At 40.9% G+C, this 25,667-nt stretch overlaps 1 protein-coding gene across 1 annotated transcript in view; it reads left to right on the forward strand.

Annotated features, from left to right (window-relative positions):
- Nucleotides 1-25,667, forward strand: part of nbas (NBAS subunit of NRZ tethering complex) — a 144,782-nt gene that overhangs the window by 108,739 nt on the left and 10,376 nt on the right. Inside the window, exons 50-52 of the mRNA XM_058612749.1 lie at nt 18,858-18,997; nt 23,666-23,813; nt 25,452-25,586. Of these exons, the coding sequence (XP_058468732.1) occupies nt 18,858-18,997; nt 23,666-23,813; nt 25,452-25,586 (423 nt within the window). The remainder of the gene's footprint in view (nt 1-18,857; nt 18,998-23,665; nt 23,814-25,451; nt 25,587-25,667) is intronic.

The raw sequence follows: 25,667 nt of genomic DNA on the forward strand, positions 1-25,667 counted from the left end.
ATCACCCAAAACAGTATGCTACAAAACTGGAATAGTCTATAATATTCCCCACCTCAGCCCAAAAGAAGGCACAATTTCAGCTTTGTCTCCACACTATTTACTCTTTACCAACACACCATAATAAGGCAGAGAGACAACACCATTATAATGTTTTGTTGAAATTGTTTTTTTGGGTGATTTAAATTGCATTACTTTACATTACCTTCAATTATATTCATTTAAAAAGAAGCAAATATTCAGTACTTAAGGAGGTTGTTCATAATTCTTAAAAGTATTCCTCACTAATGGAGAGAAATGTGCCTGCTTGTTGTTTTGTTAATGTAAAACCAGCACATATCATATGCACAAGTGTAAACATTCATTAGCCGTTGTCCTCTTGTACAAACGTGGAGTATACTGCGTCTATAGTACACAAGTGTTTGTATTTCTGCCTCCTCCTGTTCCCTCCCTGGTGTAACCTACCATTGAGTGGCTGGTCAGTAGGTTTCCTGAGTGACTAATTAATGGTCCAAACCGGTTAATTAATGCGTAAATGTATGTGCACAGCCGTAGGCCATTGTCAGCACAGGTAGACAGGTGTGTGGGCCCGGACTCTTAACTAATTGGGTGCACTTGCGACATTTGGCAGGCTCTGATGAAGCACACACACGCACACAGGCTCTCTCACACACACACACACAGGCAGGCACGCGCATGAGCTCTTGAGGGAGTGTACACTCAAGGGATCAGTTAATTAATCTTGTAAAAGAAGACTTGGTGTAAGAGCGAGACTCATTTTAGATGAAGTGCCACTTTCTCTTGTGTCTCCCTAAGGCAACCAAAAGGACTTTGTGTGTGTGAAAGGGGTTTTTGTAGCCAAATGTCTCATTTAACTTTGATTAGTCTATTTTATTTTTTTACATTTTTATTCGAAAAAGAATTTTCATTTCCACATCTGTAGTGACACACACAATTGAAGCTGTTCACATTTGCTCACTCCATTATTTATTACATTCTGCCTCCTAATTGGAGCAGCACTTCATTGTTTCCACTGGCTGTTGCCCCGGCTGAAAGCTATAGCACAGTAATCTCGTTGGCTAGGCTGGCATCACCTGTAATCAGAGCTGGCTCTGGTGGCAGCGTGTTGGTTCCCTGAGGCTGTGCCACAGACTTGGTAGTTGCCCCTCTCCAACCTCATCATGTCCTCTTACAGCCTAAAACAGTGTAGGAGTAGCGGGGAGTGGAGGGGTGGCAAAGAGGGAAAGAAAAGAAGTTGGTTTTGTGTCCCCCTCTGTCCCACTGGTCCCTAAACTAATCAGCACAGCTCTGTGACTGTGTCCCACGGAGAGACACACACACACTCACACATTATTCGTGCAAAAACCTCTATGTCCATCTGCACACCACGCAGACTCATACACACTGTGTACGTTTATTAACAGTTTAAGCATAACAACATAGTTGATTTAAGTTGATCATCTATTTATTGTTAAGGCAACTCGGGTAATTTGAATTTACAGTTTAATTGAATCAAGTTATTTTTCACTCACTTGTTTATAGTTTCTACAGTGCAATGCACCCTCACACACACACACACACACACACACACACCACCTGCTGTCATTTTCCTAACAACTGCTGTCGAGAGGTGGTTTGTGAGTGACAGTGATAGCAGTCATGTGTTCAAGCTGGAAATTCTCTCATCGTTGCTTTTTTGTGCATTTCCTGTGCTGACAAAGGTGGCTGATTAGCGCCGTTGTTAGCGACCGAAATTGCTGCACGCAACGACACGTCTACCCTCGCACACGCGCGCCCCGGAATACGAACAGCTGTGCACAAGTTCCTGCGCATTGAGATGCATACACAGACTCACACATGAGCATAAATCCTTTTATATATATATATATATATACATATATATACATATATATATATATATATATATATATATATATATATATATATATATATATATAAATCAGCTGTTTCTATGTTTTGATTCAGAAAAACAGAATTGCACAATCAGACGCAGAAAGGATATGTCACGGATTTCTGAAGTGACACCCTACCTTCTTTTTTTTTTTCTGAGCATACCCCTGTCTCTGATGTGCAAAGTGTTTACATCCACCTCTCCTCGCATTCTTTCCCAGCTCACGTTCCTCACTATGAGCGGCACTGAAAGGCCATTGATGAATCAAAAGATGAAAGTAAAACATACTTCACAGAGCACCGTGTTATTTTTTTTATTTATTTATTTCAAAATGTAAAAAAAAAACAAGGAAACTAATACTTCAAAAAGTTTTCCAGAGTGTGATTTAACGAATGAGCCTCGCAGAAATTAGTTCATTGATCAACTGAGAGAGGACGAGACAGGATGAAACTACAGGCTTTTTAGTTAATCATGTAATTATTCAGTATCAAAAATGCTTTCACCGGTACCTTATAATATGCTACAAAATGTCGCTGATAAATCACAGACATTAAACTAAACTGGCATTATATTCTATAATAATTTTTGATTAATGTGGAAATGAAAGCAATTGGATGGGCTTTCTGAAAATGCACTTTCTGAATCAGCTAAGGTGTGTGAGGGAAATAAACTGAAATCGGTTACAAATAATAAAGCCCGGCTGGTATGCTGAGTCACTGTGTCGTTACTGCTACAGATTAATTTATCTGTCAGTGTGACTTGACCCTGACTTCTGCAGTGGAGATAGCACAGAAATTGTGAAATTCTAGCCTAATACCATCGGATTGGATTGTTGGTGATCCCCCCCCCCAACACACTACTTTAGTAGGTAGAAAACACTGCTCCGAAGATTTCAAATTGATTTAAAAATTTTATTGCTCAGTTTTAAGGCCATCGATGGCCTCGCTGCTGCTGAAAACCTCTGATTTATTGACCTGGTATGTGCCCTCTCAACCACTGAAATCTGAGTCCTGCTGGATACCTTTATGTCACAGTTGCCACTAGGGTGCCTGGGTTTGGAATAGAATTTTATTACAGTATTTTGATACTATTAATATTACCTATTTTCTTTCTCTGTTTGACTTTGCTTCCTTTTAAAGCATCACATGGGGCCACACGGCATAGTAGCACTGTTGCCTTGCTCGCCTGCAGTAAAAAGACTCAGGTTTGCAATTTGCTCTGAACAAGGACCTTTGTGTGTGTGTGTGTGCGCGCTGGTTTTCTCCCACAGTCCAACACGAACAACCCTCTGTGTGCCATTTATGTATAGATGTGACAGTAACATCGTGCCACCAGTTTTTCTCATCAATACTAGTATATTAAAACGCCCCTACTTCTGTTGGTACTGATCAAATAAAATAATCTCAGGCTTTTACACCTGACTGACAAAACATTTGAGAAGACGGAGACTGTCCTCATGTCTGTAGCCTGAATGTATAATTAATTTAGTTTAACTGACTTTAGCACAAAGACTGCAAACAGTAGAAAACAGTTAGTCTGGATTAGTCCTTTCTAATGACATAATCCATGACATTTGTTTCCCCTGTTTTCTTTGTTAATTTCCTTCTCTTTACTCTACCTGACATTTTTTCCTCATTCTATCAAACTAAGCCAACTGCAGAAGCGTTAAGTCACCGTGCAAACATAGGAGTTAGTGATGCGTAGGCTGCAGTACCCACAGGTCATAGAAATCAGTATTTCAGATTAAAAGCAGAGGAGTTGCAGTGGGTTAGATAATGCATAATTAATGAAGAAAATATTAATCTGTACTTGCATATTCCACTGGTAAGACGCTAAGGGGAAATATCAATCATTCCCGATACCTAAACTGAAGAATATAATTATTCAGGGTGGGTAGATAATTATTATATGCAAGCAATTTAATGTGACAATAGAGCTGAACTGCACATCACTAATAAGGGTAGCATCAGTCCTCTTATTTAACTCAACAAGAAAGCATATCTATGTCCTAAAAAGGCAAACTATTCCTTTAAGTAGGATTGAATTAAGTTAACAGTTTATCTTGCAGCTACTGTTACAGCTTCGGCCGATCAATGGCAGCTCATGCAGTAAATTGTGTATTGAAATAATACACAAAATCTGCATTTGTTATCTGTTCTCTGTTGCTGCTTTTGTCTAATTAGCTGCCAGCATGCTGTCTGATCTCAGACCACAGGGCTCGCAGCCTAAAATAAAGTCATACCACCTTAAAAAAAGAAAAAGAAGAATATAATTATGAAGCATCCCTACCATGCTCACATCGCACAGGCCAACAACAGAAGTAATTCCAATCCGGATTTAAATTCAGCGCACTCTATCTGTGATTATCACAACTGATTTAGCTCCAACATTATTGGCACTGGTGCGTCGCCTTTGTTTTCCTCTCCCCAGATAACCAGGCTGTGTGTATTTCAGGCTGCGCTGTGCATTTCTACAGATCCGAATCATCCACTGTGTAAACGTCCGTCTGCGCCTCGTTGCCTCCTCGTGCGCGCTGCTTTGGCGACATGGGAAGTAATCCTAAGGCGCGGGTCATGCTTCGGCAGAGGTTCGTTAGGTCCGCTTGTCTGCACGACATGAATTTCGCCTCGAGTCTGTTACCGCAAGGGTCCGAGCGGGCAGTCTGCAGATGAACATATACACATTATACAACTTTGGTCAGTGAATAAACGACATACAAATGACGGTGAACACCTCACAAGATATGGCTGCTAACGGAATGGAACGCTGGAGTGACGTGGAGCCTTATATGAACAGAACATGCCCCGCTGAAATGCGTAGCATCCTTCCTCTTCCCCCCCCCCCCTACATACCCGTATCTGCATGTTTCTGTGTACACCGCCTCATTCCTGTGTCACACGGCCGGGGCAGACAAACACCAGCTTTGCCGGCCTGTGATAGAAGAAGATGAATACCATTATGATGGATGCTGTTCGGCTCAGTGGTGTCCAGACAGGGTCAGGCCGGGCCATGTCAATGGAAAGGCCACTGGATGATTCACAGTCACCGCATTGCACACACACACACACATGCACATATAGCGGAGGTTTGGAGAGAAAGACTGACAGAGCAAATCAGGAGAGAGATCCTGATGGATCACAGACATAAAGGATGATCGTACTGCATCCCAACACACAAAGGACACCCTAAAAATTGAGGTATTAATGAGCCCAATTGAAATGCTGACATTTGGTTATGATGGTTGGGGGGTCGGGGTCATTGTATGATCGTTGTTACCAGAGTGGAGGAAGAGAGGGCGTGAGAGGTGTACCCAGAGATAGATTTTGTGACTTCACTTTGGATGATTAGTCATAACAGTAGGGCATCTAAATGTCAACACTGTCACAAGTGGATGGTCTGATTTGTCACTTTGCATGGCTGCGTGTGTGTATTGTGAGTTTGGCCTTTTGTGTCACTAATGGCAATATGCTCTTATGTTTTGTTTTTTTTTGTTCACGACATTTCACAAACACAAAGGGGACAGCTGGAGGCAAATACGTGCGTATGTGTGGACATACATGCAAGCAATGCAATGCCCTCTCTGCTGGAGCCTCGTTTTATAGCGGGAAAGATAATAATTACCGCGCCGGATGGCATGGCAGCGATAGTTTAAATGCCTGGTCATTACATCAGTGTTCGCACATGTTGCAGAGCACAGGGGAAGGTTGCAGGGACAATCACGAGTCGTCGTCCGAACTTATCAGGAGCGATCGCTGATTCATGCTACAAGCCCCTTTCACTGCCCCCCCCCCCATCAATGTCACGGATCATTTGCTGCGGTGTTGTCGGTTTTTGGTGCTGTGCTGTTTGGCCTTGCAGCGTGCCATCTATCTAATATGGATGAAGTGAGCTGAGCCAGGCAGAGCAGACCGCGCACACTGTGTGCTACAGTTGTTCTCTGTGAGCTCCCGGCCTTTTGCTTACACGGCCTACGGAGCCCACACGTTAACCCCAACCCGACCCCTTTTTCCCTACTTTTCCTGAGGCACGATTTCAAGGTGTATTAGTTCAGCTGTCTTGAATTTCAAGGCATAGATTTTCATTTAACTTCTGGACAAAATAGCCAATTTTTTTCCCCAAAGGGTGCTGCCCTTTTTTTTTTCCTGATGATTGGTGATTCTTCTTTCTGGTCACATCTTCACGTAGGATACACAACTCTGTGACTTTCTTACCTACCTCCATATAGTGGTATATTTTCAATTCTACTTTTATTATTCATATTTATTTCTGCTGTTTTTGCACAGCCACCTATATTTGAAACTCTTGAAATGTTGCCAAAGTGATACACAAACCTATCCTCTCTCTTTACTTCCTAGTTAATCACTCCTTTGTTTCTCCACCAGTCATTTTTAGACAGTGTAAAAAGGGCTGAACAAACACACACACACCCACACAGACGGATATTGTGAGGTATTATATAGGTTTCTGTACATTCATACCTGTGTGCATTTCCCCCTCCATAGAGTATATATATATATATATATATATATGTATATATATGTGTATATATATATATGTATATATGTGTGTATATATATATATATATATATATATATATATATATATATATGTAAAGGCTGTATGCAAACCCATAGTGCCATGATGAGCCGCAGCCCTGACACATATTCCAGACACGCAGCGGAGGAAAACAAAAAAGAATTGCACAGATGGATGGTACACGGTTTTGTTGTTATGGCAATATTTGTTTGATACGACACAAATATAAACAGGAACACAAGTGGGAGTGTTGTTCCTTGACAGAACAATGTGTTGTCATTAGACCCCTGCGGTGCTCCTATCGCACACACACATTGAGTATTTCCATATGGGAAAGTTGAGAAGGAGTTCAAACCTCCAAGAGAACTTGAGCAGTCATTGTGCCGGGGGGGGGGGGGGGGGGGATAAGAAAGAGAGGACAGAGCTTTTCAGAGGTGAGGGTCGGGTGAAGGGTGGAAGCTGTAACAGAGATGTAGAGAAAGACTTGTCTGATTAAAGTGAGTGAGTCTGGACTAGAGGAAGAGAGAGCTCTACAACACCAGAGAGAGACCAGGGTCTCTTTCCAAGTCGATGAATAATAAATGTGATGAGGTTCAGGAATCTTACGGCCACGCTGTAATGCTACTGGTCAGGGGTCACCGTCATGATCGACAAGCCCCAGCAATTTTTCCCTCCTGTTCTGTCAGCTTTATTCACACCCACTTGGTTCCTCGTGAAAGACCGATTCATTTTGAACATGGAGGAGAGAAAAACACAATGCATTACCGATGCCGTTATTTTCGTGACATACTAATGAATGCGCTTTAGACACATTCGATGTTTTGTACTTCATCTCCCAGTATCTGTTGTACTGCGCTTTCCCGTGGCTTGGTCTTTGTTTTGTTTTGGTCAAAAGGAACAGCAAAGAAGACGACAACAAAGAAGATGATGAGGTTAATTGGTCCCCCACACATACACAACTCGGAGCTCAAACAATAAAGGACGTACAAAATGAGAGCATGCTTCTCGGAAAGCAGTAGGTGCTGCCGGAACGGAATGCGAGGTCAAGTATGCATGTGTGGAATGCGAGAATGACGTAGACCCCGTTTCTCCGAATAGAGCCATGGCCATGCACACACATGGTGTACACAAATGTGTAGCGTCTCTTCGGGGACACTGAATACAGAAATTGTGACCTAGCCCAAAGACCATTATTGTGTTAGGATCTGAAAACAGGCCCCACTGGTCACTGGCCGCTTGAATTGAATTGCTAGATAGACACACTACGGGCCGTACTGTGGGAACACTGTATTTTACATAGGTTGCTGTAAGTAACTTGCAATATTTTAACATAAAAAAAAAAAAAATACAAACCAAAAAAATCCATCAAAATCCAGTTTGGTAGCCTGGCTTCTGTACTTAATTTAATCATAATTTCAAATAGCGTTCCCACAGTATGAAGACCAGTGGGCATGAGGTAAAATATAATAGTGCAATGAAATAAGAAGAAGAATGGGAGACAGACACAGACGGTTGAAATGATGACAGTTGAGATGATGGGAGTGGGCAGCTCAGAGAAGAAAGTGCAGGACGAAAGACGGAGTTTTTTTTTTTTTTTGCTCGACTTAAAGTCTTGTCTTTAACTGTTATTATTCTGCTTGATCAGCAGTGCACGCGTGCAGCCAAGCTTGACATCCTCTCACACCTAGATCTGAAATCATGTTAAAACCGAGTCTAATTTAAATGATACATTGAAAACATCTAACCCGTTCTCGCCTTGGAGTTGGTTAACATAATCATTTCCCTTGCACCGCCCCCATCTGCGTTAATGTGAATGCATGGTTGGAGGTAATTTGTTTACATTAAACCGCGCTGTGAAGGTGGCTCGTGTGCATGCGTTTGATTCAAATACACGGCATCATGTAAAGCCGTTGTATGACAAGTTGGTTTCCAGCTGCATGTATTTGCCATCCTCCTTCGCTTGATCCGCCATTTTCTTTCTTATGACTTTGTTTAGTCTCTCAAACTCCTCTACGTCTCCTGAGGAGTGCACCGTTGTGTATATGCAGGTTTCACGTTACACAGTGTCGAGAGAAGGGAACAGCGTAACATATTCAGGTCGAGATAAGGACGCTGTATTTGTCATTGCACCTATATCGTCATGTCATACTTTGTATGCATTGAACCTGTGAGTGAGTGCGCGTGTGTGTGTGTGTCTGTGTGTGTGTGTGTGTGTGTGTGTGTGTGTCTGTGTTATCTTTGTGCTTATGTTTCCCCTGCATGTTTTATGTGTTTCACTTTCAAGTCGTAATAAACTCCCTCACCCCCTACACACCCCGAGGCTTTGCCCTTTTGCTGTTTTCTTTCTCTCCGCGCTCATTTTGTCTGAAACCTGCACTCTCTTATCATCCCCGCTCACTTCTCCAGCATCGCTCATTCTCTGCCTCGCTCCGCCCCGGCTCTCCCTCTCCCCCCTTGTGAAGTGTGCGACCTCTGCAACTTTATTCCGCCCATCGCTGGGGACATTAGCCGGAGCGGGTCAATGAATATTGATGAGCTTATTCACAGCTCGCTCAGTAAAGGCCAGACACAGAGATCTCTGGATCCCACAGCTACATACTGGCATTCCCAGTCTGATACACTGGCATGCACACATCCTGTGCGCTCCCCCTCTTCCTCTCCTCTCCTCCCTCTCCCTCCCTCACTCACTCCCTCCCGCTCAGGTCAAGGACTGGGGTAATTGCTAAGTCACTGAGAAGATTATCAGGCGTCTCTGTTGATGGGGGCAAAAGTTCACTTGTGTTTTACCAGCAGCTCATACACATTCAGGAAGAAACGGCACATCTTTGCCTTCACTCAGAAAGGCTAATGAACACATTATCTTAATTGGTGCCATGCTCACCGTGCTGTTGATATCCCTAAATACTCCTGGGTTATTGTGATTGTTCAAATTGATTTTGAGCAAATAAATAAGTCTTCGTTAATCTATAATTAGTATAATTTCGACAGATTTGACCAATTTTTACTCAATTTCTTCCTAATAACCTTATTACATATGTATATTTATATTTATACTTATATTTATATATATGTGTAAATAATTTCCTACTTGTATTACTTACTTGTATATTGTTTGTTTGTTTATTATCTATTGTTGAGCCGCTGTAACGCCGTTTTCTCTCCACTGTGAGATAAATAAAGCTATCTTATCTTATCTTAATAAGTTACTGTTATTTCTATAAATACATTTTTGTTTAGTTTGTTAAAACTTTGTGACTTTATTACTACAACTGGTTTCTTTGATTTACCATAGATTGTTAATAATTATTTCATAAACATACATGTATATCGATGTCATTATGGAATATAAAAATTTACTTTCTATTTTATTTTTGGTTTTGTTGCCGAAAATAAGATTCATGACACAAGTTTGCATTTCCCTAAACCTAATGTGTTAAAATAATCCTCAACAATGACTGCAACTTATATGATTTTTTTTAAAAAGCTAAATGTAATCACCAGAAGTCAAAAGCTAAAGTTCCGCTCTAAAGAAATGAAACCAGTGTTGCATGACTTCACTGTCACCAGCAATGAGCTTCCAACTGCCTCCAACTTTTAATTTGATTTTCCACACTTACCTCAAAAGCCTTTCTTTTTGGAGCTTAACTGTAAACACAACAAAGCTAATAAAAGGCATTGTGCTTGTGTGTGTACTGCAGTTCCCCTTACCCACTGTAAAGATTATCCAAAGGCAAAGTGCAATATCTGCATATTACAGATATTATATGAGGCAATGATTTTGTTAAAGGGGGGTTTGCCTTAAAAGGAACAGAATGAACTCTGTATGGCATCCATGCCAGTCTAAAAACTTTAAACCTCTTTTCTCTGCTTTACTGTCTCTCTAGGCTCTTCATATTTTTGGAAGACTTTATGCGTACATCGTGAAACATTTACTGCTGATTGCCATTTTGGCTGGAGGAAGGAAGGGTGGATCAAATATCTGCGTTTGAAACTGGTCTCTGTTCGTTCAAATCAAGGATGGACAAAAGGATTTATCTTTTACAAGTGACGGTCACAACATTTTAACGTCAAGTCATTTGTAACAAGACGCGACAGTCTTTAGTAAAACCTTGTAATTGTTAGAAAACAATTACCTGGTCAAGGAGCTGGATAATGGCCATTTTAATTCAGCAAACTGACAGCTTTGAATTATGTAGTTGACTCGGGAGCATTTTTTTGCATGGCATGATATTTAATAAAGGACCGCTATCTTCCATTTATGCAGCGCGTTTGAAAGAAAGGTGGAATTTGACGGCGCTCAGCGTCATGATTGGCAGCGGTAATAAGATGTGACGAGTGAGTGGTGGATCGCTGTCGACACGGACTGATAGCAGCGCAGATCGTTAACCTTTCCACCACAGTGTCGTGCACAGGGGCGACGCTTTGTTCACCACATACTTTCAAGAGTCGGCCACAAGGTCTACTCTTGTCAGTGGCTGGGAAGGCATAGAGCGCCAAGGTCCACGTGTGTGGCCTCATTTATTAACTGTGTAAATGGGACTCTTTTTTTGTCTTTGTTCCAAACGTGGGCCACACATTTTTTTTCCCCCAGTGGCCATACTAATGTGAAATGAATGGAAGGGCCTCACTTTGAATTATGAGAACACAGAATTATGAGCTCAGTATGAGAACCATTCTTAACAAAATATACACATCTGAGATTATGTGTATCTGTTATAAATAATATATAGTAACATTTAGTGGTCATTGGTACTGATACGTTGCACTTTCTCCTTCTACTTCAAAATAAAAGCATTGTCTCATGATGTAAGCATCCCTGTCAAATGCACCATAGTTTCATAATGCTGACTTTTATTGATTGTTTGTAGTTCATTCTGACCATTTTATTTATACCTGAAGGTAGATTTGGTTTACAGTGAAGTGAGTTGGCTTTCTCCACACACACACACACACACACACACACAAGCAAGCTTAACATCTTCTCACACCTTGGTCTGAATTCATGTTGAAACTAAGCACAGTTTAAATCATACATTTAAAAACATCTAATCTTTTCACGCTCAGGTTTAATAAAATCTTCTCTAGTCATGTGCTTTGACTGTACACATACATTATTTTATGTCATCCTCTCCTTCACTGCCTTGCACCTCCCCCTATCTGCCTTCATATGAATGCATGATTAGGTTGGAGGTTGGGGGTAAATCTTTTTACTTTAAAACATTATGTTAAGGGTAGCTTGCAGGCATACACACATGCCTGTGTGTGTACTTGTGTTTGTTACCTCTTTTTTGGCATAAACACTGACCTTGACAGGACCGGTAGTGCTTATGGAGACAGAAACCTGGTCCTAATGAGGCAGGACCTCATTCCTATGTCAATGGTTAAGTTTAGGGCTAAGATTTTAATGGTTAGGTTAAGGTTATGTTTAGACATTAACTGGTTAAGGTGAGGGATAACCCTTTGTTTAGGCCGTCTAAATAAAGTGTCCTAAGACGAATAGCTGTGTAAACCTGTGTGTGCACGTCCGTGTGTGTGTGTGTGTGCACCTTTTGATTCTGTAGAGAAAGGTAGTAATATAAGTGTCCTTTTCCATTACGTGGATATCACGTCCATTCCTGTGGGGCTTTGAGGCAATCCATACTGGAAGTCTGATTTGAACATTCCCATAGGCTTCATCTATATGTGCTTCCATCGCAAGTAATTTGGATCTAAAAAAGTGTTTTTAGTTTGCAGAAAATGAGCTATTTTGTAGAGGTATAAAGTAAGGCCAAATATCTGTGTTAGTAATGTGAGTGGAGTGGCTCTGTGGAGGGCAATTCATGTCTGTCCATGCCTGCATCGTATCTCATTTAAATAAAATTATGAGCAGCAATGATGCATTAGCTGCTTTTATTGAAATATGTACTGTACCCAGACCTGTAGGCACACAGGCACATGTGAAAACATGTGCATGCTTATGATGTGTGTGTATATATATATATATATATTCGTTTTTTTCTGGCAGACATAGAGGCTGAACTATGACTCTGTATTCTCTCATAAAACAAGCCTCTTATTAAAGGCATTGTTAATAAAAGTTTAGGGACTAATTACTAAACTTTTGAAGAAACTGCAATCAAGTGTTTGACTGACAGTGCTAATTGTTGTGTTTCCCTCCGTCGTCCCCTGCTGATTATTTGTTCTTTAACATTCCCAGGTTGATTGATTGATTGATTAATTGAATATTGACAGAGGCAGTGAGTTCATTCAAGGCAGTTTATCATGTTCTCTTCACACAGCTGTGTAGCCATTTAACGCAATTGCACTTTGAACGCCTTGTTAATGCTTAATTATGAGCACCGTGACTTTATGACCCCCACTTCCCCTTCGAAGCCCTTTAGAAAGGCCACATGGAATTCCAATGTTGGCGTGTTAAATGATTGATGACTTTTACCAAGCGCTCAACCTTATTACTTGGGCTATCAATAGATAAAAATAAAAAAAAGGATCGCAAACCTTGTAGCCAATCAGCAGGTAGCTTCCGAAGACCCGCCCATGGTCAGAATCATAAACAAAAAACCATGGCACAAAGAACAAATCAGGGAGTGTAAAGAACAAGTCTATTTTCAGTCAATAAAATACAATATTTTTTAATGATTAAATTGATATTTTCTTAATAAGTGTTTGAAAATATTGACAGATAGAAAGGTGGTGTGCACCTTTTTACAAGTTTATTTAAATATATAGACGCAGTAATTTGTTTTGCCAAAATGTTTTTGATTATTTCTAATGGGAGACTTGTGCTTTAACATGCCTATAGAGTGGGTACTAATATGTACTAGTATGTGACTATAGTTTTAGGGCAGGCAGTGAATATTATATTGTATTTTTTTTTTTACTGTTACATTTATTAGCCAAACTTTTCAAATTGAAGTAAAAAATACTTTATATGTAAATTTAAACAAAATTGCAAATACAAAAACAATGACTTAAACTGGCTGTGTCAAACAATAGTCTGTTCGTTATGGAAGAACAATAAAGGACGAACAATAAACCCTTCAGTCCATCAAGCCTGTGAACGACGCGCACTGAAGTCTGACATAGTTTATTTCACAGAGAATTCCCCAATGGTAATTGCAGCCAGAGAAGTATTTCAGCACCATGGACAGCGTCCATTTAAAGACAAGTGACAGTGCTTTACATGTGCATAGAAATCAGTTGAAAACACAAGATGTAAGCAGACAGACAGAATGTTTGCCAGTCAGCACCTTTCACCAGAGCGGTAATTACTCAGTGCAGCTCTGATGGGGCTTGACCTTGAACATTTTTGTCTTTCAGGGAGGTATTGACAATGGAACTTCCACTGAAAGCACATTAATGAAAGAGAATACGCTGTTTTTTGAAAATCCACTCTGCTTTTTATTCCTGTGAAGATTTTTGAAAAGGTGTTGTCGGCTGATTTGACTCGGCCCGCTAATGAGTTAAGGCTGATATTGCCTTAATCAATTAGTCAAAGTGACAAATTCAAGTCTGCTTCATTCTCTCTGTTGGTCTGTTTGTTTTCCCGTTTGTTCCTGTAGGACATCAATTTGAATTATTAAGGAAGCGTCCCAATTGTGGTTGTCTCTTTTGCCATTGTTAATTGATACTACATAGTTATAAAGACACAACACTATATTTAAGGACCTTAAATATGCATATTAGCACTGTTGTTGACAAACATCCTTATTCTTAGTCTTGAAGATTGACTGTATATATAGGGCATTCTCCATTCACACGGCATCTAAAATGATCTACCATATGACCATTGAGTGTCACCTGTGTGCTGAAAGCAGTTTGTATTCAAAGTACAGCAGTAGAGTGCTTTGATGCCACAATATTTATTCAGTGACAGAGTTTATTCCTTTTGGAAAGATGGCAACGTGGAGGAAATTATTTCACAGTTTATTGCATTTCATTGGCATTCAGCTCATTGTTTTTGATTGTGCACCTGCATTTCTGTAACAGTATAGTGTCTGTGTGTGTGTGTGCTCCTAATGCAGAAGCAGGCTTGTGTCACTATCTCTCGTGGGATCCCGATAACTCCACTTTCATCTGTTTAACGGTCACTTGCTCACCAACACACACGCATAGTTTTGCTTTATGAAAAGAAAACACATCATCTGGACTTGTCCACCGTGGTCCTTTTATACTCCGTATCCCTCGCTGAACTGTGTTTATGTAAAAGTGTGTAGAAGAGAGTAGTGTGTGTGTTTTCTCTCTCCCACACACATATCTGTCCGTCTGAGGACACTACATTGACTAAACTCAACTCAAACTTTATTTCTAGAGCACCTTTAAAGCAACAGCAGTCGACCAAAGTGCTGTACCCACTGTTTTTGGTTCTGTATTTAATATATAAATACAGAAATAAAAGAAGTGGGTTGTAAGGGAGCATTTAAAAGTATCTGGGGTGTGGGAGCGTTAGACTGTTCCAAAGTCTGGGGGCAGCCGTCACATCTAGACTTAAGTCTGATTTTAGGAACCTCCAGCAGCAGACAGAAGGCTCTGGTTGGGGTGTGGCGACCATTGAGGGTTTTAAAAACAATTAATAGAAGTTTAAATTCAATACGAAAACTGACCTGTAGCCAGTGGAGGGAAGCTAAGACTGGCGTGATGTGGTTGCGCTTTTTCTTGCCAGAGAGAAGTCGAGCGGCAGTGTTTGAATGAACTGAAGGCGGTTGATAGAGGATTGGTCCAAGCAAACGTACAGGGATTTACAAAAATCTAATCTAGATGTAACAAAGGCATGGATAACCTTTTCAAGGTCAATCTTAGAAAAATAGGACTTGGTCTTGGCTAAGAGGCGGAGTTGGAGAAAACGCTGATCTGCTCGTCAAATTTAAAATAGCCTATACAAAGCATTATACCTAACCTTAACCATAGCTATAATCACTTTATGCCTAACCTTAACCTAACCACAGTTCAAATCTTAGCCCTAATCATAGTCAGTTCCTTAAAATTCTGAGTCTGTGAGGTCAGGGTTTTTGCCAGAAACACTGCCTAAAGATGTAACAAATACAAACACACACACACCTTTTCTCTTTTCCCTGCTCTGTTTTATAGTTACATGCTGATATCAGGGTAAGATTCCATTGCTGTTTTTAATTGGATTAATTAATTGGAGATTAGCTGTCGGACTGCACAAGCATTTTTTTGGGGGGAAAGGGTACGACACCTTCTGTAATTGCTGTTCATCCTACAGAGATTTGCATGTGATTGTGTTCTCGTCACTTTGTGAAACTTGCCATCGTATTTTAGCAAATCACCTTTGTTCAGGGGGGTTAAAGGAGTGAAATGAAATCAAAAATGGGCCTTAGTGGTGTAGAAAATGTATTTAAACAAAGATAAATGTATGCCAGTGTGAATATAGTAAAGCTTAGTCTACACTAAACTCATGTCACGAACTACACAATCCACATAATCCCACACAGGCTCCCACACCTTTCCATTGTTCTCTGTGTTGAAAGATGTAGTGATAAATGCAGCCACTTGTAACTAGTTCTCATGTTTTATTTCCTTCTGTGTAGCCTTTGCTTAAATACTAGACTCAAATTCTAGATAAGGAAATCTATCTTTTCCCCTTATTAGGAAGAACTGTGAATCTTCTTGTCTCTGGCAACAAGTAAGCTCCAACACCAGGATGTCACTTAACAGAACAGCCTTGTCCTTGGATCAAGTTAGTGAGTGCTCATATTATTAGGAGCAATATGAGGATGTGTGTTTCAGTTTACCTTAACGCCAGCATGGATAGCTCCAGTAATTATTGTTTTTCTCATAGTAATCGTTCCCGTTTTAAGGTTACAAGAAAAGCTCATCTATGACAAGGACAAATAAGTGTTTTCAGATAGCCTCCATTTTCAACTTAGTGCAGAAATACTACAGAACGAATGGACCATTTTTTTTTTTTACGTTACATTTCCCTGCAGAGGAAGCAAATAAATAAATAAATAAAATAAAACGGCCTCCAAACTCTTTAAATGCTGAGTGTCACTCTTATGTGAACCGTGTGCGTAGCACTTTGTATTGCAGTTTGAGAGGTGCAAACTGTGTGAGGACTGATGTGTCTAGTTACATAATGAGCAGTGAAAGGACATTTGCTTTTTTTTTTTTTTGGAGTAGAGGTTTAGCGAATGATTAATTTGGAAGAAAAGAAAATGGCAGCAAAGTGGTGAAGGGCTATTTAGGATCTCATTTTACAAATAGTCTGTTCCATTAACATTTATCCCGCTGTCTAACTGATGGATCCTGCGTTAGGCAAATAGGGGGAGAGGAAGTGGGATTGAAAAAGGAAAGCTTTTCCATTAGATTAAAAGGCAAAAAAGGAAACAATATAACATAAAAAAGTGGTTAGACACGTGCATACAGTAGGTATAGTACATGTATAGATAGCTGATTGACTGGGGAACTGATCTAATTTGTCAGCACTACACTTTCTAAGTGTCACAGTATTGGCTGACTCTCTCGCCTCCCTCCTTCGTTCTGCCCTCCTGCCCTCTGCTCTTTGTACAACGCCACAGAGGAAATGTTGATTTAAATCGCTTGGCATAATTAATCACCATCCTTCCTTGTTAAAGAAAATAAAGCCTCACAGCCACACACAGTAGTAATTGTGTAGAATTTTGTAGTAGAAATGTAATCTGCGGTCTACTGTAGGTGAGTCTGTGTGCGCTTTTGTGCGTTAAAAGAGAAAGGATGTGGGTTGTATGTTTGTATGCATTTAAAGCGGAAACGTCTGTGTGTGTGTCTCTCTGCAGTTTGTAGTGTGTCCTTTCATTAAGAACACGAAGAACTAGAATCTTGTCCCGGAATCACAAGGCCTTGCATTTTCAGCGCGCGATGAATAAATGTGTCCATAAAGCCTGCGAAATGCTCAGGTAGTTATAAAGTGTTCAGTATTCCGCATTCATAACCTGGTTAGGCAGTAACAATGATGAAGAGGCTTTAGGTTGCGGTTTACAGTCGGTGTTGGATTTGAGCGCCTTAGATTGCAGTGAGGGCTTGTTACAGGTAGTTAAGATTCCATTTCTGTTTCCCAGATGACCTCCATTTTCAGAGGGTCCTGAGCTTCAATTTTACTGCTCCACTCCTCCCCCCCCTATCGTGAGGCGCTGCCTTACAGCACAGTTTAGCCTTTTTTTTTGTTGCATAAATTACAGGTTTAGGAGTATCTTATTAAAGACGTTGCCTTTGCATCCGCCAGACATTAGTTATTCGACGAATCTGTGACCTGAATACTTTTTATAGCCACCAAAACAAGAGCCGACATTCACGTTGCCGTACATGCAAAAATAAGTCATCGTGAAACATGCGTGCCTGGAGTAGTTGCCATGGAGCTCCCAAAAGAGGGCTGAATTCCCATTCGTCTTCACAGTGACCCACACAGCACTTGTAACCTTCTACTCCAGTTTGTAGCACGTGCACTTTGTGTACATGATTTGTCCAAGAGCTTTGTGATCCAGTTATGTTGAGACAACACGCCCATGCAGTGTTGTTCATTGTCCTTGTAGATGTTTATGTTTAAATTAGACGGTGTTCTTCACAGTGATAAAATATCACCAGGCTTTATATACAAATCCAGTCATAAATTTGAGATTACCACTGAGGCTGAAACGATGTTTTATGACTCTGGCTGCAAGTGATGTATGTGCTGTGCTGTGCTATGCTTGCGCGTGTGCGTGTGCGTGTGTGAGCGAGAAAGAGAGAGACAGAGAGACAGAGCCTGTCTTTGCAGCAGTCGTGCTTTGGCAGGTTGTAGTTTTCCCCTCAGAAATCAGCTGCTCTCTGAACTGTTAAATCACACTAGAAGCCAACCTTTGAGAAGAAAATTAATTACTTTCCCTCCACCTCCTCTTCCTTCTCTCATTTTTTTTCCACATTAACCCTCCTTCATTTCTTTTCACACTATTTTCTCACTCTCGGTGTCACTTTTTTTTTTTTTTTTTCCATAATGGTGTCGAGGGATTTCAGCCACATGTGACATTTATTTAGACTAACACTGAAATGGGCTCTTACAAGCGAGGCCTTGTTCTCTCCATTTGCTTCCTTCATTTCAAGTGTGAAGGTTTTGATGCTGTAGTATTTACCGTAGAATGACAGCGAGTGACTGTGCAGTTCATTCAGGTTCATTGAGTTGTTTTGCTCACAGACTCTGCAGCCATCATTAGATTGTAAAATGTATCGATTGTGCATTATTTAAAATCAATTAAAGCTGGTCTTCTTGGAAGAAGAACAAAACGTCCGGGAGGAGTTGCACTTCCTCGTGGACAGTCATCATATTTATTCATTAAATTTGTAGCAGGATTTTAATTTAATAACATTTACTTCATTTGTGCTTTATCCTCAGTGATGCGAGGATGTGTTTCTCACCTCTCTGCTTCCTCTTTTCTGTCAGGTGCAAATAGAAGATGTAGAGACTGAGGACAAACGATACACTCTCTTCCTGGAGCTACTGGAATCTGCTCAGAAGTGGGAGGACTTTCAGCTTCTCATGCTCCTCCTACAAGCATGGCCACCTATGTTGAAAGAGGAAGTGTGAGTTCCTTTTTCTCTATTCTTTCAAGGTTTAAGCCATTGTTTGTTATTTTGGAACTGATGCTCATTTATAATCTTGCTGAGGGTTAAATAAGCATTTTCAAGAAATGTCCAGCTCTTCTTGTGAGTAACTTTGGTACAATAATCATTTCAATTGATATAGTGTTTATTATGCTCACAATCCCATGTTGACAATTCATTAGCAGCTGCATCATTTTTTTTTTTCAAATTCACAGATGTATAATCAAACATAATGACATCTTGGAGGATAGAAAATGCAAATGTCTTTACAGATTGTGCACAGAATATAAACGGTGGAGCCGCTGACGGACTTTCTGGCTTTCTCACCTGTTACGTTGGGGCAGATGCCCTCAGCATCTTCACAGACGTCACTTTAATAACCGGATTCATCATTTCTGCATCCCCAAGTGTGCAAAGGTTCATCATGGTCTGCGTGAAGTAAATGTCACACGTGTGCGAGGCGGGTACACATGGAACCCTAATTAGACCATAGAACGTTTATGGAAAAATGGAAAATAGGACATAGTCTTCTGGGTTCCTCATGAAGCCAATCACAAAATGAGAAAATATTAAATAGCCACTTTTGGGTGACTTTTGAGTGGAAGTCTGGGAATAAAAGCACTTACAATAACTTAATCATGGTGAGTTTCTATTATCGTGTTAGTCGTGAATGAAGGAAAAACATCAATATTTCACACGAGTGACTTGAAACTACTGTCTAACTCGCCAGCGTACAGTGCTTGTGATCTATTTTTAATGGGCCCATGGGGAGCTACATCTTTCCTTATGGCTAATTATTAATTCAGTCGTCACCTATGATCTTATTAAATTAATTTCCGCTAAAAATATGTGTCCTATCTGCGGTGTCTCAGATGCTGAACTTTGTCAGTGCACTCCATTTCGTCTTCTACTGTTGTTGATTGAGTTGAGCTAGTGATGGTGATTATTACAGTACTACAGAAGAAAATAATAAACGGTGTTATTTTATATATGTTATATTAAAACACGTTTTTTTCCACTCTTTGCAATAAACATTATTTTGGTCATAATAAAATCGTCCCATGCCTAGTAGCTTGGCTGTGATGACACACACTTCAGAGAGCATGAAGGGCCTTTAACTAGTTTGGGCTGAATTAAAGCTTTCAACAGGGTTTTACTCATTTGTTGTTTTTGCCACAAAAAATCAGGAAATATGAAGACTTCTTTTTCTTTATTGTTTTTTTTCCCCTTTCAGCTAGAGTGAAAGTTTTGCCTGTAATTACTCATTGGCATGGATTACACATTGAATTACAGAGTTTGAAATTAATAGAGGGGCCTCACCAAGCTTCAGGCTCTGGGCTTTTTTGCACCAGCTGGTGTCTTATGAGCCGGCGTTAGCGGTATTATCGATAAGTGCCTAATGATGTGATTGCTCTTGCCTTGCTCCATTGTTCTCAATTAAAAGTGAGCGATACTCCGAGGACCGCTGAGACAACGCCGGGTTATGCTGTCTGGAGTTCATCCTTCCAGCTCAATCAAAGCAGACGGTGTTTCAAACCGTTTCAGTCAGCAGTGTAAAGCAGAGTTCAACTCCAGTAATTGGGGGAAACTTGCAAGGATGTACACGAGGATGTGTTGGGGTGACGCTTACACTCTGATGACTGTTGATGAACATAAGCATTTAAATGTATTCATTAATATGCTTAAATTAAAAGGCAAACCAACACAATCCTTAACTCTTTCAGTCTTAGTCTCAGAGACAAGTCTTTTAGGATCAGCGTTTTCGGCAATACTAGTCTCTCTGCTGCCATCCCATTAAGCCCTTCATTGATCAAATAACTTCTCGTACTGAAGGGCTGCAAGAACAAAATGTAACTAATCACAGTTTTCTCTTTGTATTGACATGATTTCCTCTTCTAGTGCTGTTTATCATGTGAATGATGTACTACATTTGCTAACTGCCTAAAGTGTCATCAAAGCGTCACACTGGGCCGTACCCATGCTGTGCCTACTAACTCAGGAAGATGTATGGGGTCAAACATTATGACCCAGGAGCTAAATTTAGACTGTAATCCATCCCGTTCAAATTCAGGGAAGACTCTTCTCGAGTATGGAATCATTTCCCAGCTGATGAAGTTTCATCTGATCCAAAGTAAGAGGAAAAAAGGCATTGTCTGAATGAGGCAGAAAATGTTTAGAGGCACTGTGTGAAAAGGGCACATTATTTATAAGAGTACATTTAATAAAATATCGATGTATTGTCATTGGGCTACTGAGAAGGGATGTTTTCTTTTGGCACAGTGCATATTCGGCTAAGACGCAAAAAAAAAAGAGAGAGAAAGGATAAGGTTTGGACAACAGCCACTTCAAGTTCACCCCCGGATTTCACTAACTCTTCTCCGACTTAATGAGTGTAGCAGCTGCAGTCAAAGTACCAGTGCTGGGACAGTCGATTATAATCATTTCCTTTTACTGCAGACTGAGTTCAAACTCAACCTCTCATTATAGATTAGTTTTTTTGGTTTTTTTTGCCGGTCTCTTGTCATCCTCGCTTAAATCTCTCAAGGTAATTTGCTTCAACGTACTCTTTAAATCGCATGAGCCTGAAATTTAAGGCTGATCTGTGTTCACTGTGCATTTTATATACAACAGTTGCTATATCTGGCGCTCGTTATTTGGGACACAAAATTCAGAATAATTTAACCTCAAGTAGATAGCTCCCTGAAGATGGCGAAGACCTGAGGGCGTTGTCTTTTACATGGTTAACCTGACTCAGCACTCCATGGTTAATGTGTGTGTGTGTGCAATTATGCGTGCGTGCATGTGTGAGTGTGTTTGTGGTTTCGGGTAAGGATTTATTCCAGTAAAGCTGCAAGAGGCTGTTTTGGGAGCTATACTGAGTGGTGCATCTCAAAAGCTTATCCTTTAGTCTGTCTGCATAAATTGAGTCATGATTCAAAGCACGAATGGGGGCTGGCTATGACTCACACTGCACCCTGTGACAGATTTGGCAAGAGCTCAGACACTCAGTCGTATTCAGCAGTACCTCCCCGTCCCTCTGGTAAAAGCAGAGGATGCAGCCGTGTGCCATCAGTGCAAGTGGACACTGTTTGCTCACATGGCTGCATCATCTGAAGGTGGAGCAGCTTGTCAGGATGAGACACTCCAGTAGCTGCATGGAGAGCTGGTCTGTCCACTGACAGACACACACTGGAGCATTGCTCTCTCTGCTTCTTCCCTGTTTGCAAAGCTCCCTTTATCACACACACACACACACACACACACACACACACACACACTGATACTGTATACATTAGCACACAGGATCTTACCACAGAGCCTCCTGTACCTCATCTGACATCAGTCGTCACCCTTTTGAAAATGTTCATACCCGGGCTGAACACGCCATTGTTCTCAAATTGAACACCACAGTGTGAAGCACTGAGGCTACAATGGTATTTTATGTTTTATTGAATGTGTAATACGTACAGAACATGTTGAAAACCGTTCGTGAATCGAAACTGTCATCCTTGCATGAGAACAAACGGTGTCAAATGGTAATGCTCCATCAACTTTAATCCTATTAAACAGTAAATACTGGACTGAAGCTTGACTTAAAAACGTGTACCACAAATCACATCACATTAGCCAAATCGCAAGTGGATATTCTACCTAAATTGTTCAGTGTTAATCCGTACTTCTTTTAAGATTCCTTCTCTCATCTTCATCTCCAACATCCTCCTTTTCCTTTCCTTGTCTGTTAAATGATTAATGCTCTTCCCGTCATGATGATCACATACAGTGCATACCTCTGTGCTATGTTGACACTTATTTTAAGACCACCCAATGCATGTTCATCCTTTACATAGGCTGTTTGCTGCTTTTTTATAACAGATGAGTGATGGTAATGTTCTTAGTCCATAACCGCTAACATTACTGTATACACACAGTATATAGGGACTTTAAAATAGTACTGACTCCTTGTCCACCAAGATTTAATTACGAGATAATGAGTCATTCTGTGGTTTGCCTGATATGTGTTCATAAAGATCATATAAGGTCATACTGCCCACTGCGTCTTAGGCGCTTGCCGGCCTCGGTGGGAGTCGGCGAGTGTCGGCGGCATTAGCAAAGATTTGGCAGAGCTCGTAAAAGAGCGTGTAAACAAAGTGACACTCCTCAATGCTGACAGCTGTTCCCTGGTGTTCTTGCAGAGAGCGGGAATATGCAGCACGCAGTTGTTCAATATTAACCGCGCAGAGATTTGTGGTGAAACATCGCTGCTCCTCACTTACACGTCAACATCAGAATTCATTAGATCGTCTGCAAACCTCTGGATGATTCCGTCTGCTTTTTTGTGTCAGGCTCTGATTTGATGCTGTTGTTCAAACGTGGCTGTTGTTTTTATGTGTCTTTACATTATTTATCATGTACATCTTCATGCTGCATGGTGTATATAGACACATAACAAGTAAGCTGCTCTGACATTTGTTATTGTCTACCAGGATTACATCAGGTGCAGAGTAATGAATGAATGATTGTTGTGTTTACTGTATGTTCTGGTAGGATTGATATTTCATTTGTATACACTGTACCAAGTGTGTCTTTTCTTTTTGTCCACGTACACACCTTTTATATTTGCAGCCCTGTCTTGCTCTTTGTCTCCAGGGCAGAGTCAGAGAGTAACCCCTGGGTTGTGCTGACCTCAGCCTTGCTGACCCACTGCCAAGGGTCAGAGGGCGAATTAGACCTGGGTCAGCAGATCGTCACCATGGTGCGGACTCTCTACAACACCAAACACAAGCTCCCTGTACAGGTAATTAGATCGCACAAGCTGAGAGCAGTCTTCCGTTTTTTGTTTGTGAGAAGAGATGCACCCTCTTGTTTTCAAGGGGGTCCTCAAACACGGAACATGAAAGTGAACAAATATAAACAGAAGTTAAAGACGGTAAATATCGGAAACAAGAACAACAGGAGGTAGATTTAAGGTAAACGAACAAACTCTTATAAAAGGAAGTGATTAATCGTCCTGTTGTGTGAATGTCTATGAATGTATAACACTTCTCAGCAGTAGTCTGAACAGTACTGCAGATGTAATTAGACGTCTATCTTTGTTTTTCATGTGATTACAGTCTGTGTAGTGTCTGATCATGATTAGAATATCATAAAATAAAAAAGAATAATCCCTCCACCAAGACAACACAGTGGGATTTAAAAAAAAAAGAAAAAGATATTTGCTTTAGTGCGTAACGTTTAAAATGTAAACAAACGTCCATTACATTCAAACAGTCAAATGAGTTCAGCTCCGCACAACTCTCTGTGTGATTTTGGTGTAGCGGTGTTTAGATCTTTTGAGCTGACATTCCCGCACTGCACACAGGAAGTTGTTCCCCGTATGTCAAGACACAGCTTACAACGCATAGCGACTGCAATCAGGTTGTAGAGTATGACTGAAAACACAAAGAAGCGCCCACGAAAGAGTTTCAGAAGTGAATTCCGCTGCTTAATAAATACCTCCTGCCCCTCACTCACTCACTCCTCCTCTGCCGCTGTATACACACAAACGCTCCCTCGGTCAGGTCTGATAGTATTGCTTGACAGAACCCATTTACAGATACTAAACGCTGCAAACAACAACCGCTACATTGCTTCTGTTCACAAAGACTGAAAAGCGACGACATAGAAATGACTAAACCTTACGCCCAAAAGAGTGACGCCATTTTTTCATCAAAATACAAAAGTGCAGCTGTTCACATTTAGTGTAAGTGTCACACCGTATTGTAATGCCACCTTTTACCAGTACCTGTATACAGGAGCCTAAAGCTATTACGCGTGTAGCCCAGGGCAACATGTTAGCATCAGCTCAGTGCTCTCTGTAATGTACAATGGGCATCAGCCACTCTTTGAAATCTGACGGCCCCTAATGCATTCATGCCCCGCTGAGCACCATGGACGTAGTAGGCCTAATGCCATTCGGTATGTATAGCTCCAGCTGACTGTGATATTAGTTTAGCACAAATGCTATTCAGTGTGAATAGGCCAGTGTCTGCACGGCTATCTAATATTAGTGTGGGAAGGAGGTGGGAGGTGGAGAAGGAGGCCTTTTACTCTGTTCTGAAGAGCTTTAATTTGAATCTGCTGGAATGAAACTGCCAGAGCATGGGGGAGTCAGATTGCATTGTGATATCCATATATTACTGAATGGGGACTGCAACAGGGCTGCGTGTCGCGTGCGTGCGTGTTTGTGTGTCGACCCTTTTAAAAGTATTATGTGGCTGTGTCTGTACAGTATATACTCATCTTTTAACCTTCACTTTTCTTCCCCCCCACGTTTTTTCCTCTCCGTCTTCTGCTCTCTTCTCCTTTTGTTCTCTCCTCCTCTTTGTAACTCGGTCCTCTGATTACATTTCCCTGTTTTCATCTCCCTCTCTCTTTCGCTTTTATCTCCCTCCAGTGTATTAAACACATAGCCGCTCTGCTACTTCAGAACCAGTCCAACCTCCAGCAGCCTGCGCTCAAACTGATGGCTGAAAGTGGTGATGAGGAACTGCTGCAGCTGACTCTGGATCAGGTCAACAAAATGACTGTAGTAAGTGGGATTCATGCTACTTTTTCTAATTGAAACCAAGTGGACTCCATTTTAGATTGAACTAATGACTGCAGCCTGTGA

This window comes from Solea solea, chromosome 17, assembly GCF_958295425.1.
Source record: "Solea solea chromosome 17, fSolSol10.1, whole genome shotgun sequence".
Lineage (NCBI taxonomy): Eukaryota > Metazoa > Chordata > Actinopteri > Pleuronectiformes > Soleidae > Solea > Solea solea.